The 17,522-nt window shown below is 36.3% G+C and overlaps 1 protein-coding gene, 1 long non-coding RNA gene and 1 pseudogene across 3 annotated transcripts; all 3 read left to right on the top strand.

Annotated features, from left to right (window-relative positions):
* The first annotated feature begins 7,879 nt into the window (after positions 1-7,879).
* On the top strand, positions 7,880-9,129 carry LOC143606244 (proteasome subunit alpha type-2-like). Its single transcript, XM_077082076.1, has 6 exons — positions 7,880-7,920; positions 8,065-8,141; positions 8,279-8,343; positions 8,811-8,857; positions 8,945-9,020; positions 9,088-9,129. The coding sequence occupies exons 1-6, from the start codon at positions 7,880-7,882 to the stop codon at positions 9,127-9,129; spliced, it is 348 nt and encodes a 115-aa protein (XP_076938191.1).
* A 113-nt stretch (positions 9,130-9,242) lies between these two features.
* On the top strand, positions 9,243-9,905 carry LOC143606246 (proteasome subunit alpha type-2-A pseudogene; annotated as a pseudogene). Its single transcript, XR_013148713.1, has 3 exons — positions 9,243-9,331; positions 9,475-9,544; positions 9,765-9,905. The product of XR_013148713.1 is annotated as a proteasome subunit alpha type-2-A pseudogene (transcript).
* An 81-nt stretch (positions 9,906-9,986) lies between these two features.
* Positions 9,987-10,529, top strand: LOC143606243 (uncharacterized). Its single transcript, XR_013148711.1, has 3 exons — positions 9,987-10,052; positions 10,130-10,195; positions 10,286-10,529. It is a non-coding gene; the product is annotated as an uncharacterized LOC143606243 (long non-coding RNA).
* Positions 10,530-17,522: the final 6,993 nt, after the last annotated feature.

Raw genomic sequence — 17,522 nt, 5'->3', positions numbered from 1 at the left:
TGGGTTTTTTTCGGGTATTTTCCGGGTATTTTTCGAGTATATATTGGATTTTTTAACAGGTTGCACTTTTTAGGAGTATTTTTCGGGTATTTTTAAGGTAATTTTCGGGTATACATCGGGTATTGGAAAAACCCGGTTCCGGGTATGGAACCGGTTCGGGTTTTCGGGTATTACCGGGTACAAATCGGGTCCGGTTCGGGTTCAGGTTTTAGTGCCGAAATGCATACCCTATCCGTACCCTACGGGTAGGGTCGAGTACGTGTATTAAAAACCCGAGTATTAAAAAAACCGGTTCCGGGTTTTCATTTCGGGTTCGGGTTTTTGTGCACCTCTACCTTTGGCAGGCATCACACTTCTTCGAATACTCTACTGCATCCTTCTTCATTGTCGGCCAGAAGTACCCAGTTCTAAGTATCCTGGAGAATAATGCTCTTTCTCCTGTGTGGTTGCCGCAATCTCCTTCGTGAAAGTCTTTAAGTACTTCTTGGATTTCAGGATCCTCGATGCATCTCAAGTATGGACCTGCAAGAGATTTTCTGTATAGCATATCATCTAATAAAATATATTGTGATACCTTGAGTTTGAAGGATTTCGGATTCTCCGTAGCTGGGATTTCTCCAGTTTGAATGTACTTTTGATTGGAAGGATCCAGGATCCTTGATTGTCTGAGGATAATGGATCCCAAAGTACAATCTGCTTATCACTTGTTATTTCCCCAACTTCTTGCTCTCCTAATGCTGGCGAGAGTATGTGAATAATTGGGATCTTCGTATCTTCTGGGATTTTTAGGGATGAGGCTAAATTTGCTAAGGCGTCTGCCCCAGCATTTTCCCTCCTGCTACCTGTACTATACTAAACATTTCGAATGATTTTGCTAATTCCTTTACAATTTCTAAATATTTGATCATATTTTCACCTTTTACGGTATAAGAACCGTTAAAGTGGTTAGTAATGAGTAAGGAATCCATATAAACTTGAAGATACCTGATCCTCATACTTTTGGCTAAAAGTAAACCTGCTATGAGTGCTTCGTATTCTGCCTCATTGTTGGTAGCTTGAAATGCACATACAATGGACTGGGGTATTATGTCCCTCTGTGGCGATTTCAGTAGTATGCCCAATCCCATTCCTCTTACGTTGGATGCTCCATCTGTGAAGAGGATCCAAGGATCCTTGGTTACATCTAGTTGCTGAACCTCTAGGTCGACTTCTTTCTGCATGTCACTGCTGAAATCAGCCACAAAGTTTGCGAGTGCCTGTGACTTGATAGCTGTCCTAGGCTCATACTGAATGTCGTATGCACTCAGTTTTACAGCCACTTAGCCATTCTACCTGACAATTTTGGCTTTCTAAGAACATTCTTAACAGGATAATTAGTTTTCAAAATAATAGTATGAGTCTCAAAATAATGTCTTAATTTAGTAGAAGCCGTAATTAAAGAAAGAATTAATTTTTCAAGGTGAGAGTACATGGCTTCTGCATCTAACAGACTCTTACTTACATAATATACAGTGTGTTGTTCACCTTCATGATCCTTGACAAAAACAGCAGTCACTGCATTACCTGAAACTGCTAGGTATAAATACAAGGATTCTCCATCTACAGGCTTCATCAGGGATGGAGCTGAGGATAAGTAATCCTTAAAGAAGCGCAGTCTCATGCTTTTCTGTCCATTCGAACTTCTTATTCTTTCTAAGAATATCATAGAAGTCTTTGCATTTATCGGAGGATCTTGAGATGAATCGGTTGAGTGCAGCTTTAGGTTGATGATGGCTTCAATATGCTCTGGGCTTACTTCAATTCCTCTTTTAGTCACCATATACCCCAGAAACTTTCCAGCCTTAACACCAAAGTGGCATTTTGACGGATTCAGTTTCATGTTATATTGGTCAAGTATATTGAAAGCTTCTTCAAGATCTCCGAGGTGATCCTCAGCCTTCTTTGATTTCACCACCATGTCGTCTATGTAGACTTCCATGGTTTTGCCTAGCTGAGCCTTGAACATCATGTTGACCAGTCTTTGGTATGTTGCCCCTGCATTCCTTAGTCCAAATGGCATAGCAATATAACAATACATGCCGGTAGGAGTCATGAATGCAGTATCCTCCTGATCAGATGGTTCCATCTGAATTTGTTGAAATCCAGATGAAGCATCCATGAAGGTAAGCATTTCATGTCCTGCCGTTGCATCCACCATGGAGTCTATATGTGGTAACGGGAAAGGATCCTTGGGACATGCCTTGTTTAAATATGTAAAGTCAACGCATACCCTCCACTTTCCATTCTTTTTTGAAACTACAACCACGTTAGCCAACCTTCGAGGATACTGAACCTCTCTGATCATACCGGCCTTAAGAAGTTTTTCAACTTCTTCTTGTATGATCTTGTTCCTCTCAGGAGCGAATTTCCTTCGCTTCTGATGGACGGGTTTAATAGATAGATCAATGCCGAGTTTATGAGTGATTACCTCCTTTGAAATACCTGTCATATCTGAATGTTTGAACGCAAAGGTGGATTTTCTTCGTGCTAAGAAGGATACCAAATCCTCCTCGATCTTACTGGGGATATTGGATCCTAGGAACACCTTTATATCTGGATCCTCGGGGTCCAAGGATACTTCCTTTAATTCTTTCTCCGGGGCTTCCAGCACGTCCTTAGGATGTTGTTGTGGTTGCTATGCTATAGTCTGCTTGGTTGTTGGCTTCATTGACGAGGAATAATAATTCATGGCCTCTGCTTGATCACCAACTATCTTCTCAACTCCCCATGGGGTAGGTAGTTTGATGCATTGGTGGTAAGTTGAGGCCACCGCCTTCATTCCATGCAGCCAGGGCCTACCTAAAATGACATTACAACAAGAAATGTTATCAACAACGCAGAATTTTTGATATGAATTTAACCCTTCTATATAAATTGGCAGGTTGATGTCCCCCAATGTCTTCTTAGTTTCTCCGCCGAATCCGACTAGTACTGATGCTCTTGGGACGATCTCGGAATCTGGAATGTTCATTTTCTTGAGGACATCGTGCTGGATAATGTTGACTGAGCTTCCACCGCCCACTAGGATCCTGCGTGCATAGTGGTTAGCGATAAATAAAGTAATAATTAAACCGTCATGGTGAGGATCCTGGATGTTCAGTTTATCTTCTTCATCGAAGAAGATCCTTTTATCTGTCGTCAACGTGGTGGATACTATTGGTCGGTCTCCGTTGTCCAACTTGATCTCTTTGGCGAGCCTTTTTGCTGCGGAAAAAGATGTTTCACATATGTCGGATCCTCCAGAGATGAAATTGACCATTTGTATATCAAGTTCATCCTGGTGAGGATCCTGGATGATCGAACTGAAGAATATCCTTTCATCAGTTATTCGAGTAGTGGGGATGAGTGGCTTTCTTTCATCGTTTAGCTTGAACTTTTCTTTAGGACAGGAAGTTTGAAGTATGTCATAATCTCTGCAGACGAAGTTGATTACATGAGCATTTGGTGGTGGTGGCGTTGCTTTTTGTGGAAGATCTTCAGGATCCTGGATCTTGGATTTCTTCCTTCCCAAAAGCTCTTTGAAGTGGCCCTTGCTCAGGAGGTATCCGATCTCCCTCCTTAAGCCAATGCCCTCATCCTTCGTGTGGCCAAAATCTTCGTGGTAAGCGCACCACTTAGACTTGTCTTTGAATGTGGTTGACTTCTCGTTCTTTCGTGGCCACCTTGCTTTCTCCCCTAGATCCTTCATGGCACAAATTAAACCATGGGTATATACGGAGAAACAGTACTCTGAAAGGCTGGGGTAGTCCTCATCATCATCCCCCTCTTCAACAGCTCTGACATTTTGGTTATTGAATTTGGAGTAGGGCTTCGAGTTGTTGTTCTTGAATGAGAATCCTTGCTTCTTGTCAGAGGATTCTTGTTTTGTTTAACTCCCCGGACGATCCTGGATTCACATGTCATCTTCCAAACGTATGAATCTGAGTGCCCTGTTTCTTACTTCATCTAGGTTCCTGCACGGAGTCATCACAAGATCATTATAAAAGGGGGAGTCCTTCTGAAGTCCCATCTTGAAAGCTTCAACATCGGTAGCCATGTCAAGATTAGGGATTTCTAGAGCTTCACTGCCGAACCTCGTAACAAAATCCCTTAGGGATTCATCACTAGGTTGGATAACTCGGTATAAATCACTAGTTAACTTCTCAAATTTTCTACTACAGGAAAATTGGCTGTTGAACAAGTTAACTAAATGTGAGAAAGAAGTAACTGAGAAAGGAGGAAGAATTAGCAGCCGTTTTAATGCTGATCCTGTGAGTGTGGATCCGAAGCCTTTTCACAAGCAGGCTTCCTTGAGTCTCTCTGGGATAGGGTTGATTTCCATCCTCTCTCTGTATTGTGCCACATGTTCTTCAGGATCAGTGGTTCCGTCGTAAGTCTTCATGTTTGGGGTTTGGAATCGCTTCGGTATTGAAAGCATCACTGATAGGTGGAGCAAATCTGGATAACTTGTGACTCCCCTCAGGTATCTCGGGAATAGGCCGTATCACCCGGGGAACACTGGATATCATATCCTTGAGCTTCTGTAGCTCCTTGGCCATAGCTTGGTTCATACCTGCATCCTGCACGGGACCATGATTAGCGTTAAAGGATATAGGATCATACGAGTTACATCTTTGCTGGGTGAAGGTAGGCATCCCGGATGAGTAGTTGGGATAAGAGGAGTCTGCAATAGGAGTTGGTCCTCCAGAAGTTATGGTTTGCATGGGGATTATATCTCATTCATGAACTTCGAAAGATCGTTGATGCTGAAGTCCGGAGGATCCTTGAGGTTGTGAATTATAGGTTCCCTGGTGATATAACCCAGAAGATCCTGGTTGAAGGATGTATGATCCTTGTGGGAAAGTTGATGATCCTTGAGCTAGTTGACCCATGGACCCCGGTTGAAGGATAGATGATCATTGCTGGAAGTACGAGGATCCTTGAGTTTGTTGACCCATGGAACCTTGTTGAAAGATAGATGATCCTGGTTGAAACAGTGAGGATCCTTGAATCTGTTGACTCATGGTCCCTTGTTGAAGGATAGATGATCCTTGAGTAAACTGAGCCATGGATCCTGGACTAGTGAAATCCAGCATCCTAGGTATCATAGGAGTGTGATCCTCCGCTGACCTCTTATTCTTCCTGAGATCTTCTATCTCACGAAGGATCCTTTGATTGGTCTTGTTCTGCTGCTCCATATATGCTTTAACCTGCGAAAACATAGATGAAACATCATTGTTAGTACTAACCACCGGGGTGGCAGCAATGATTCTTGAGCTCTGGAAGACTGGCAGCTGTGTTTTGCTTCCAGCAGCGGCAGGCCGTGGTGCTCCCGTGATTGGGGGAGGCATCGGTGACAGAGTCCTTGATGAGAGAGGAACCGATGACGGCATAGTTGATGAAGCAAAGGTTGATTGAGAGGCCATTGATAGTGATATGGGTATGAAAAGGTTGAAAACGATGGGAATAATATCATGTATTATAGCACCAATGGCCCCACGGTGGGCGCCAAATTGTTTTGGACAAAAATCTGCCAAGGATAATGTATCCAAATCTATTATGTGAGGTTTAGTGCTAAAACGATAACAACTCGTCGATCACCACTTTATTAATATCAAAAAAGGGTTACAATGGTTGTGGAGATTAGATCGATGTTACAAGAATTGCTAATGTGTACATAGAGTATTTGGTTCTGCTCTGAGTGTGTGTGTATACAGTGATGATATCTAATCGATAATATCTCGATGTTTATATAGAAAATACAATTAACAACTAATCCCTATTTTTAAGGAACTACTCCACTAGCTGTTCCCATAACTTTGACCACATGCATAAAGGAGTCTTGTAGCGAAAGTTTAGGCAGACTTGGTCATACAGCAGTTAAACATAGCTCTGGAACTCTTCAGAAGGATAATTGATCCAGACACGTCTTCAAGAATAACATATCCTCAGTACTCAATTATTTGTGACTCAACAAAAAGTCCTATAAATCCGCCATCTTCCCACTATCTTCATCCACGACTTTGACCACGTGTTTGACAAGTCTAATAGCGAGATATCCGGTAGAATAAGTCTTGGAATTGTTGTACTTATTAAATAACAACCTACACACAAGAAACAATTGTTAATAATACCAATTACTGAGGATCCTTGATCCTGACAGGATCTGTCTAAGGATAACCGATCCTAGACATATGTCAGGATAACGTATCCACAGTGTCAAGTTTCCGTGCCCTAACAATGAGAATATAAATTTTTTTTGAAAAGACCAATATGTCCTCACATGCGTCTCACGTGAGGGTATTTAACTGAGTTTTTCTAACCCGGTAGAAAAAAAATGTTTAAAGGACACCGCATGTAAAGAAACTAAAAAAAGGACACGAACCGTAGTTTGACTTTTTTTAAATGACAAAATTTGTAATTCTGTCTTTTAAGTTCATAATAATAATTATAATTGTTATTACTATTTTTAAGAAAAGTTATAAAACTATAGTTGATTAATCATGATGGACTAGAATTCTCAAAAATCATGAGAGACTAGAATTTTCGACCATTTAAAAAGAAAAACTTTTTTACATGTCTTGTTGTGGTTAGAAAACAATTCCTTTGATGTTTGTAATTAGCTAATAATTGATTGTGAGTCTTAGACTCTAGCAACCACTAATCAATTAATTGTCTTAGATTATGATGTAAGTTATATATAAAAGCGAAAGAAATTTCTAAAAATATTAAAAATTTATTAGTTATACAACATATTACTAGATATATAAACTTGTATATTGTAACCTTTTAACTGGTTAAACTTGTAGTTCTTACTATCTGCTATGTCGTACCACGTCTGATTATTATCTTAACTGACACTAGAATTATATGTTATATTTATATGAAATCAATATCATACTCTCTTATTAATGTGTGTGTGTGAGATATAATTTCTCAAATTCACTGATAATCGAGTTAAACAAAACACAAAGATATCAAGATTAAGTAAATTTTATTATTAACCGATGAGGGCAACTTACATGATTTTGAGACACTCTTAAGTTTCGTTTTGCTTAGTTTGAAGAAGCTTGGTTAGGGTTTGCGAACAAGGCCTTGGTTGAAAGGTTCGTGAAATCCGACAAGGAGAAGTCAAAGAAAGGGAGGCGGAGAGATTGTGAACATTGTGTTGCAGGTGGTGCAACGTTCAACAAAGCGACGATGAGAATTTCCGGCTCATTGACACACTTTTAATCATATATATCTCAAAACATCGTTTTATAATTCATAAAAAGATATTCATTAGTAGCTACGTACTTGATATTTTTTTGATTCCACCCATATAATATACGAACCCGTTGTCAGTAAAAAAACTAAAATTAAAAAACCCGAGCCCATTAACCTTTTTATTTAATAATAAAGTAGAAAGAAACAATACAATTGTTTTTAGAGTCCATATTTCTTTTCCCCCAAGCCAACCTCTTACTCCTTTCATAAATCATCTTCGTCTTCTTCAGTGAACACATTTACAGGCATTTGTTCATATCGATTTCTTCTTAGGTACGTTTACTGTTTACGCATGTTCATTGTTCAATATATGCATCACACAATCAATCATCATCGTTAACCAATTTCAGATCCAAGTATTCATCACTTTAATTATGTATTTAGCCATTGTTTCCATTTTCTAAACCCTAACACGAATCACTATCTATGATCGCTGTTTGATAATATAATAATTCACAGCCACGTGTACTAGACTTATGATTTTGATAAATTGGGGTTCGTGATTTTTAAATTAGGGTTTATCTAGGTTATAACATCGTTCGTAAATTAGATCTCTAATCATGATTATTAATATGCAGGTTGATATTAATACGCCATGGGTGACAGTCAGTACTCCTTCTCACTCACTACCTTCAGGTATTATTATTATTATTATTATTATTATTATTATTATTGTTTTCGGAGTGTTGATTTTCAAATTTGGGGATTAATTTGGTTCAATATGCAAAGTTATTAGGTTACATATATTTAGGAAAACTAATGTTAATGTGTTGCTTGTAGTCCTTCTGGAAAGCTTGTTCAGATTGAGCATGCTCTTACGGCGGTTGGCTCGGGTCAAACTTCATTGGGAATAAAAGGTAACTTCTTTTGCAAGATTACCCCCCCCCCCCTCCCTAATTATATTGTTTATGTACAAGGAGCAAGTTTGTTAGTTTATTTTGATATGTTAGTCTGCTCTTACAATTTAAATTGGTTATTGTTTGACTTATTGCAGCTTCTAATGGTGTCGTGATTGCAACCGAAAAGAAGCTCCCGTCCATTCTAGTCAATGAGACATCAGTAAGTATGAATCACATGTTACGATGTTTAGAAGTTTAGGTGTTATTATCGTCATTCTAATATGCAGCAAAATATCATATATTTAGGCCTTGTGAATCTTTGTATTAGGTTTATCATATATTTAGCCCTTGTGATCATATCAAATTATCAAAACATTATCATTTTCTTTTACTTTGTCTAATGATCATACACAAGCTTCTTCTGTCGTGGGAATCTTTGTATTAGGATTATCATGTATTTAGCCCTTGTGAATCACTAGACATCTTAACTAATGTACGCAAGATAACATTAAAGCAGCACAAAAGTCAGCAAAATCCACAAGTTTTGTTTTCAACTCCACTTCTGTTTTAAGCAACTACGGAGTCCTGTTATGTGATTTCTTTAACCTTTTTTACTTTAATTTTATTTTTCTAGTAAAAATAATACAATTGGTTTGCTTCTGAAATTTCGTATTTTTTTGGTCTCAGGTGCAAAAGATCCAGGTTTTGACTCCTAATATTGGTGTTGTTTACAGGTAAGATTCCAAACATCAAATTGTACATGTTACAAGCGTTTTAGCTTCGGATCTTCATTAATTTTGTAATTACGTTATCACTTGCAGTGGGATGGGGCCTGATTCACGAGTTTTGGTCAGAAAGAGTAGGAAGCAGGCAGAGCAATACAATCTGCTCTACAAGGTACCTTTTACTGTTTTTCAGTCTTATCAGTGTTTTTCTGTATGGATATTTTGGTTATTTCTTTTAGTATCGTTATGCTATTTTTGAGAGGTTTGGTCAGAAAGAGTAGGAAGCAGCATTCTTTTTTAAACACTCTTTCTATATGATTCGACTTTGTTGGGAGTTTGTATTTTTAGTTTTTAGTTTGCTTGTGAATAATCTGCAGCAGCTTGATACTTAATTGTTTTGGTGTTATATATGCAGGAACCGATCCCTGTTACACAACTTGTAAGGGAAACTGCTGCTGTTATGCAAGAGTTTACTCAATCAGGGTAAGTTTGGTCCACATTGTTGATTCTGCTCCAAGCGTTATAACATTTCTTTTAATAAATTTTTTTGTGCATATGATTTTAGTTGCTTTTATTCTTGATAATTACAGTGGCTAAACAACTTCTAACTATGTTTCCTCATCTAGTGGTGTAAGGCCTTTTGGTGTCTCACTCCTTGTTGCCGGTTACGATGACAAGGGTCCTCAACTATATCAGGTATATAATTCGGAATTTTATTCTTGTATTTATTTCTATGTTTTGGTGAGCACAATTAAACTAAAATCTTGAAATGATCATATGGTATTTCCCTACAATATACTTTGTGGTGGCAATTCATGCTGCACAAAACATTAGTATGCTTTTTATTAGATGTTTTAATTTGTTTCTAAATGGCTTGTTGTTTTCTAAAAGCTAAGCGTGCATGCATTTTTTGCAGGTGGACCCCTCAGGTTCATACTTTTCCTGGAAAGCGTCGGCTATGGGAAAGAACGTATCGAATGCGAAGACATTTCTTGAGAAGAGGCATGTTATTATTATTTTCTGCCATCTTCAACTTTGGATTCCACTATTCTTTTAATTGTGATCATAATTTATAATATATTTTTTTTTACAATGGACATCAACAACTTGTCTTATGTATGATGATGATGTTTGCTTGCAGGTACACTGATGATATGGAGCTTGAGGATGCTATACACACAGCTATTCTAACATTGAAGGAGGGGTAAACATCTTAATTCAAAAGTCTTTAACTATCACAACTAGAGTATGTTTGTAATGTTTTTTTATCATGTGTATCAGATTTGAAGGACAGATATCCGGCAAGAACATCGAGATTGGTGTTATCGAGGCTGACAGAACATTCAGGCAAGTTTTTGAGTACTACATAGTTGGATGTAAATAACTATGTACATTTTTAGTAAAACGGTTTTTAATTGGTGTATTTCATTGTTGCAGAGTTCTGACTCCGGCTCAAATTGAAGATTACCTTCAAGAGGTGGAGTAGTTGTACTATCTTTTGTTATCCGAGCTTTCAGTTTCTTTAAATTCGATGGACAAAGTTAAGATGATTTAAGTTGTGTACTTGTTAAGAATCTTCGAATGACCCGTTGAACAATGTGTCTTGGTTATCATTATATGTGCTTGGCGAATCTTTATATTTGCATTGGGCGCCTTTTGGCAACGGAACGCCTAAGCCACCAAAACGTTTTCGCATATCTTTTTGCAAACAACCTAAAGGTGTTACACCAAGTAACATGTTACCGGTTACTACTACAAACTATTTTCGTAGTGGTCATGAAATTAAAAGAATACATTAAGTGTTAAAGGATAAATGTAACACCAGTGTTTGTGTGCAGTGTCAGTTGAATCTTGATAATATCAATAGATATTAGACATGATGTAAGCAGATCCTCATGTTGCTTAATAAAAAATTTTAGCAATAAATGAGAGCATTCAAGGTGTTGAGGCAAGTATCATTTATGAGGAAAGTTATGTACAAGGTATTCAATTTACAGTACATTATATTCACTTTTACATCAGAATACCACCTACCTTGTATTTGTAAATTTATGTGTTTTGAGCTAGCTAGAGAGTGCTTGTTAAAACATGGTACACACGTAAACTATACTATTACACGATATGTCTGTTTGCTAATATGCGTGACGGTTTATCTAATTTTCACATCAACTAGTATAGCAATATCATATTCCTCAATACTTTGCTCTAAACATTCATATATACAATCTCTCTCTTTCCTTCATATCTAACATGAATTTGGAGAAGAGAGATCAAGAAGAAGAGTTGTGCTTCAACTTAAATGTATTATTCATTCTTGTGTTGTTGTGAGATGTTACTAACATTGTTGTAAAGATTAGTTTGTGAGAGGTTCATCGTTATTGTTTGGTGATTTTAAGAGAGGTGATCACTACCTCTTGAGATTAGTGAGACATAGAAGGTGATAGCTACCTCGTATTAGTGAAATGTTTATACAAGGTGATCATGACCTTTGAACTAGTGACACACTTAGCGTACCGATGATCTCTTTCGTTCAAGAGAAACAATAGTGGAGCAACTCCTGATTAGAGAATCGGGGAGAGAACATAGAATAGACTACTTAAAATCCTCTTGAACCTATTACGTGATGTAACACTAACATCTATTTGTTTATAATAGGAAAATACTTCATTTTGCCATCCATATGAGAGTAATCTGGTTATTCTAAATAAGAAATTTGGATTTAAACAATCGCAATTATTGCTTATTGGCCAACAACAGTTCAAACCAACGAAATGTTTTGTGAGTTGTGACAGTCCTACTTTTTAACCTATTTTATCCCCATGATCTCATACTAACAAAATTCTAATGTCCTTAGTTTTTATTATGACGTGGCATGTTTATGTGTAAAAACGCGGAAAACACATGACATAATTATGCTTACGTGGCAGATTTTGGATGGAGGTTGGTGTAATGGACTCAAAGTGAGGGTAAAATTCATATAAAGGATAGTAATGGAAAGTTATTCTATTAAAATAGTCATGCCATAAAATTCAATATTATAAAGTAAAAAAAATCGTAATTTGATAAAAAAAAAAAAGAAAAAAAACAAAACAAATAATGTGTGTTTCATTTTCTTAGACCAAGTGTAGTCATAAAGCCCCACCCTCATGCGTTATGCGTCACGTGGCGTCCAGTCAGAATTATGGCTTTTTACAAAAACATGGTGTAGTCATAAAGCTCCACCCCCAGGCGCCCAGTCACTATTAATTGTTTTTGTTTTTTTTTAAATAATAATTCATTTAAATAATTAAATATAAAATTAAAAAACTACATTAACATTAAAAAAAAAATACATTAAACTATCAATAATAAAAATAATTATAATAAAATATACATAACAAGTCCTCCATCACTAAAGACAAAAAAACAAATCAATACCCAATTATCAAATTATTCAGATTAATAAAATAACCCTAGGCCTCTCAATTCTTGATGAAACCCCATAACCAACAACCAATTCAACACCAAGCTTTCACCTTTCACCATAAAGGTAACACCTTTCAATCTTTAACATGTTACCCATCATTTCCTCTTCAATTCGATCCCAATTTTGCTTCGTGAAAACCTAGGGTTTGTTCGTCAGAATCCAATTAGATCCTCATACGCCAATTATTTCTCAAGATTTCACCAGATTCGTGTTTAATCCCATAAAGTTAATATGTTCAACGGATATATTTATGAAATCCGTGCCATTTCTCGCGTTATCCAGGAAACGCCGGAAAAAAAAACCATCGCAAAACGCCGGCCAGGGCGGTGTGCCTCCGGCGTTTAGGCCCAAAACGCCTGCATAACTCCCCGATTATGCATGGTCTTACCAATTGATTGATCAGCAATGCTAGAAAATAATTTGTCTTACATGATTTTAAACAATGATAAATCATTATTAAAATTGCTTTCGATACTAAATTTCAATAACGCACCAATGCATCAAAATAATGAGTTGGTGGTAGAGTGGTAAGAGAGAGACCGAATGTTTCATGCAACTCATGTTTGATTTATGTCCATATTATTTAGTTTCTGCAGCATTTGGTGATGATGAGAGACTATATGAGTGGGATTCTTGAATTGAACGGGTTTTGTTTCACCACACTATCGTGCATTCGGGCGAGTGTTTAGTGGGCGTCAACCTTAGTTAGATTTTTTGGCTACATGTTTGTTTTAATTCATTGAAAAGATTCATGGCATCCATGATGTTAGTTTTTTGGTTACATGTTTGTTTTTATTATTTTTCTATTTATTACTTTCTTCGTCCCTCTTCAAGTGTTATGGTTTGAAAAACATAAAGTTCAAGATATCTTGAATGATTATTTTTTTTATTTACCAAACGACAATAATGCTTTTAGAATTTGGGTCCATTAATATCTTTTCTTTTTTCCTCTTTGTTTTTCCCTCTTTTTTTACTACTTTTTTTTTTGTTACATGTTTTTTTAATTGTTTTTTATTACTCTCTTCTTCCCTTTTTAAGTGTCATGACTTGGAAAACAAAAAATCAATGTAGATTTAATGATTATTTTTTTTTGTTTAGCAGATGACAATAATGCCGTTGAAAATTGGTTTCATTAATATTTTTTTAATAATGTTAGTTGTGTGTGTTTAAAGGTAAACTTGAAAATTAGCTAATAAAATTTGAAAATGGACATTTGTAATGGAACAAATAAAAAAGAAAATATAAAAATTTTTAATGGGACGGATGAAGTATTAAAGAAGCATAAAATTAAATATAAACGCTTTATGGTGTAGATCATTTCTTTAAATTACGGATTTTTTTCGTGGTTACGTCTCTCGGTGCTAGAGCCGAACATGTACCGGTTCGGTACAGCACCCAAAGTAAAAAATCGGCAAAAAAACCGCTATCGAATTGGTACCTACTGATCCCAAAGGCCGAAACTAAAAAAAATTGGTACCGAATGTGTACCGATGATATCCGTTTTGGTGTCGGTTGGATACCGTCATTTGTTCATCCCTAAACACGTGTAGACATCATTTTGGTAATATTACTTCTTTAACTTTTGGGGGTTTTGTTTTACGGTTTCATAGCATATATAGATATCATACTAATCTCATAAGAAATCGAGTCAATATCTCGATCGAATTCCCACTATCTCTTCGTAGCACGCGGGTTAATAATATTAGGGGTGCCAATCTTGACTCAAACATTTTCAAATTGGTCAATTTGAGTTGTTTTAAAAATTCAATGGGTTCGTTTGGGTAAAAGGTTATAGTTAAATGGGTCAACATGAGTCATTTGAAATTTCATTCTTTTATTTCCGGGGCACAAGTTCAAAGAAATGGGTCGATGTGGGTTAGTGTCCTAAGGAAATGTGACAGGTTTCGGATTTGAACGGGTTTCCATACAAGACAAGTTTCGGCATGAAACGGGTTTCATATTGGAACGCGTTCGGTTCATGTTTCAAGCCAACACGAGTTTTCAACCGTGACGGGTTGGGTTTTGGTTTATTTTATTTCTTTTTGGTTGATTCCGGACTCGTTTTTGTCCGTTTTTCAGTTTCGTTTTTGTTCGGTTTGAATTCTTTTAGTTTCGTTTTGATTGATTCTTTCGATTTCGATTGATGTGGTCCGGTTTTGGCATTTTGTTTCATTTTCGTCGATTTTTTCGGTTTTGGTTCGATTCGCCTTTGTTTTGTTTTTTTAATGGAACGAGGACAATACAAGAATGTTATTAATGATCACAAAATCCATTAGGGCCGTCTTCAAGAAACATTAAAAAATTTGGGTTGATGACAAGAAAAGAATTTGGTCAGTAGGAAAAATAGTTTTATGTTGTACTTAAACAATTAAATTTGTAAATGATCTTATCGGTTATAATTTGAGTTATGCAACTTTTTTTATAACAATAAACTTAAATAAATTGAGTAATCGGGTTTGAACATATGTAATTTTCTTTTTTAAAAGAATTCAAACGTAGTGGGTGATCGGCCTAGGGAGGGTAAACATCATGATCAACGACTGAAGGTATTCAAGTGTGTTATATTATGTTTATTATATTAAATGCTACATTACATTTCATACGCATTGGGTGTTGTATGTCTTTTATTGCGATATAATTGAAAATATTAAATTAGTTGAGGTATTTAATGCCATAATAAAAGTCATTAAATGGTACGAGCGTCATCAATGAATTTATATTTCATACGCATTGGGTGTTGTACATCGGTACCATTATAACATTCAATTATTTTATTCACTTTTCCATACCCCTTTGCCTCTTTAAATCATATATATATTGTCTACTTTCTTGTATTATCTAATAATAATAATAATAATAATAATAATAATTAATATGTCACGATATAACGAATTAGTGTTGCACTTCAAGTTTTTATTTTTATTTCTATAAAAATAATAAAATAGTCCCAATTAAGATCTTCTAGGTGAGGGGTATTGTTTTTTTTAAATTTTTTTTTTATTTAATATAATAACCAGATTATTTATCTCCACCTCACCTAGTAGTCACATTTTTATGCTTTTCATAGTTAATAACATATAGCCTAAAAAGTATTGCTTTTTGTAAATAAAAGATGAATTTCAAAAACAATATACTCACTCTTCTTTTTTAAAAAAAAGAAAAATAGTCAAAATAGAATTTATTGTGTTTTAAAGATGGATGGAGGAGTAATAAATTTCATTAAAGTTTTTGGTCATGCCAATATTTTATTAAACTTAATATTTTACGTTAATAAAATAATTTATTTCACTTTACATTAATGGCATTGAAGTGGGTATGGAGCTTAATTTAGTAGACATTAATATTTAGTTAATATATGATAATTTCCATTTGATTAAATAATTCAACGAAATATTTTGAAGTTCAAGTACATAAATTGCATGCGTATTTAAAGTTTGTTTATGATCATATTCATTAATGGGCAAGTACTCATAGTATTAAATTTGAAAAATATATATATAATCAATCAATCTATAATAATAAAAAATTCATAAAATGAGTAATTGAGTGTTAATTAAATAATATAATAACATTAAATATATTTATTAAAGCAATAATAGCTCTAGACTGGGTTACTTCATCTACTTCTCTTCCTAAATCTTTCTGATCGGCTCTCTATTTCCATGCATTTATACCTCATTTTAATGAATTTTGAAAAGAACATTTTCATATTTGAAAATTATTTTTTAACAGCAGAGTTTTATTGATAATAAGACTATGCGTAGTGGAGGAGCTATAAATTGGGGCGTTTTGCGCCGTGTGACGCCCAGTCAGCAAGGGGTAAGAATTTCTTTTTGGGATGTAATGGTGTATGGGCTACAACTAGTAATATATATATATATGTATGTATATATAACACACACATCCATACATGTCGGCCCCACCACCCTGAAATTCGCCCCTTCTTCCAGGCGACGAGAAGCCTCCCCCCGCCCCTTTTCTCCCAAAAATCGCCCAGGGGGGCGGTGTTCGCGCCCCTTCGCGCCCAAAAATCACCCAAATCGGCGTCCACTACACATAGCCTAATATGTGGTAAGCCAAAGCGAGGGCAATCAACTATAATGATTAAGGATGGAAGGGGTGTTCGCATATGGTTTTCTTTATGAGGGTGGAACGAAGATGATTGGGTGTGTCAGTAATTCGTTAGTTCGTTAGAGTACCCTGGGCACCGCGTGATGGGTGCTCCATCACGCGTGATGCCATTTTGCACACCGCCGCCGCTCGTCTATCAAGCGTGATGGAGGGCATCTGCGTGATGGCCATCACGCGTGGTGATGGGTGAATACCAAGAAATATATCCGTTGGGGGGGTGTGGGAGATGACCGTTGAGTTGAGGGTTGGGAAAATAAAAAAAACATATTTCACCTATATAAATAACTACAATATATCTTCAAAACATACACAAATCCAACTCAAATCCAACTCAAAATTTTCTACCACACACACCATTTTTAACATATCAAATGGAGGGTTCTAAGAAACGTGGGTCGGGTTCAAAGAAAACCCAAACCCGACCAAAGGTTTGACAAAATCTTGGCGAACCGACGAGATTTCGCTTACAAGACGAACCCGACACAAACCAACCTTCCCAACAACAACCTTATTATCCACAACCTTTTCAACCATCGGAAAACTATCAACAACCTTCCCAACAACAACGTTATTATCAACCGTCCCAAGACCAATCGTATCAAAACCGACCTTATATTCCACCTTTTTCTACTCAAAATTATCCACGTAATGTTTTTCAAGCGTTTGGATCTCAACCGTCTCAAATGTCTGTCGATCCTCTAGACGATAACGAGGTTATACATCAATTTGCAAGTGCTTTTCGTCACGAAGTGCAAAATTTGGATGAAGATAATTCCGCAGATGAGGAGCCGCATTAAAGAGGTAATCGGCGTTGGTTGGCCGATGAGGAGGTCGCCTTGACCAAGGCTTATTTACTTTGCTCCGAATCAAAAAACACTCAAACCAACAAAGAAAATAAGCGTTTTGGAAACGTGTTAAAGAACATTTCTCAAAACTTCCCGGCGCAACTGAACGAAACAAGGATCAAATGATTGGCAAGTGGGGAGATTTAAATAAAAAAATGTCAAAATTTAATGCTTGTTACGTCCAAGAGGTAACTATTTTAGTTTATTTATTTTATAATCTATTACTTTATTT

The sequence above is a fragment of the Bidens hawaiensis genome, unplaced genomic scaffold (genome assembly GCF_021521415.1).
Source record: "Bidens hawaiensis isolate Kalapana, Puna unplaced genomic scaffold, B.hawaiensis_p1.1 tig00073771_1, whole genome shotgun sequence".
Classification (NCBI taxonomy): domain Eukaryota; kingdom Viridiplantae; phylum Streptophyta; class Magnoliopsida; order Asterales; family Asteraceae; genus Bidens; species Bidens hawaiensis.
This window is presented reverse-complemented; position numbering and strand designations above follow the sequence as displayed.

Bases quoted from the DNA above. Each gene is read 5' to 3' on its own strand.
- LOC143606244 (XM_077082076.1), top strand. From the start codon at position 7,880: ATGGGTGACAGTCAGTACTCCTTCTCACTCACTACCTTCAG. The intron at 7,921-8,064 runs GTATTATTATTA...TGTTGCTTGTAG, and splicing joins TTCTCACTCACTACCTTCAG to TCCTTCTGGAAAGCTTGTTC. The intron at 8,344-8,810 runs GTAAGTATGAAT...TTTTGGTCTCAG, and splicing joins TTCTAGTCAATGAGACATCA to GTGCAAAAGATCCAGGTTTT.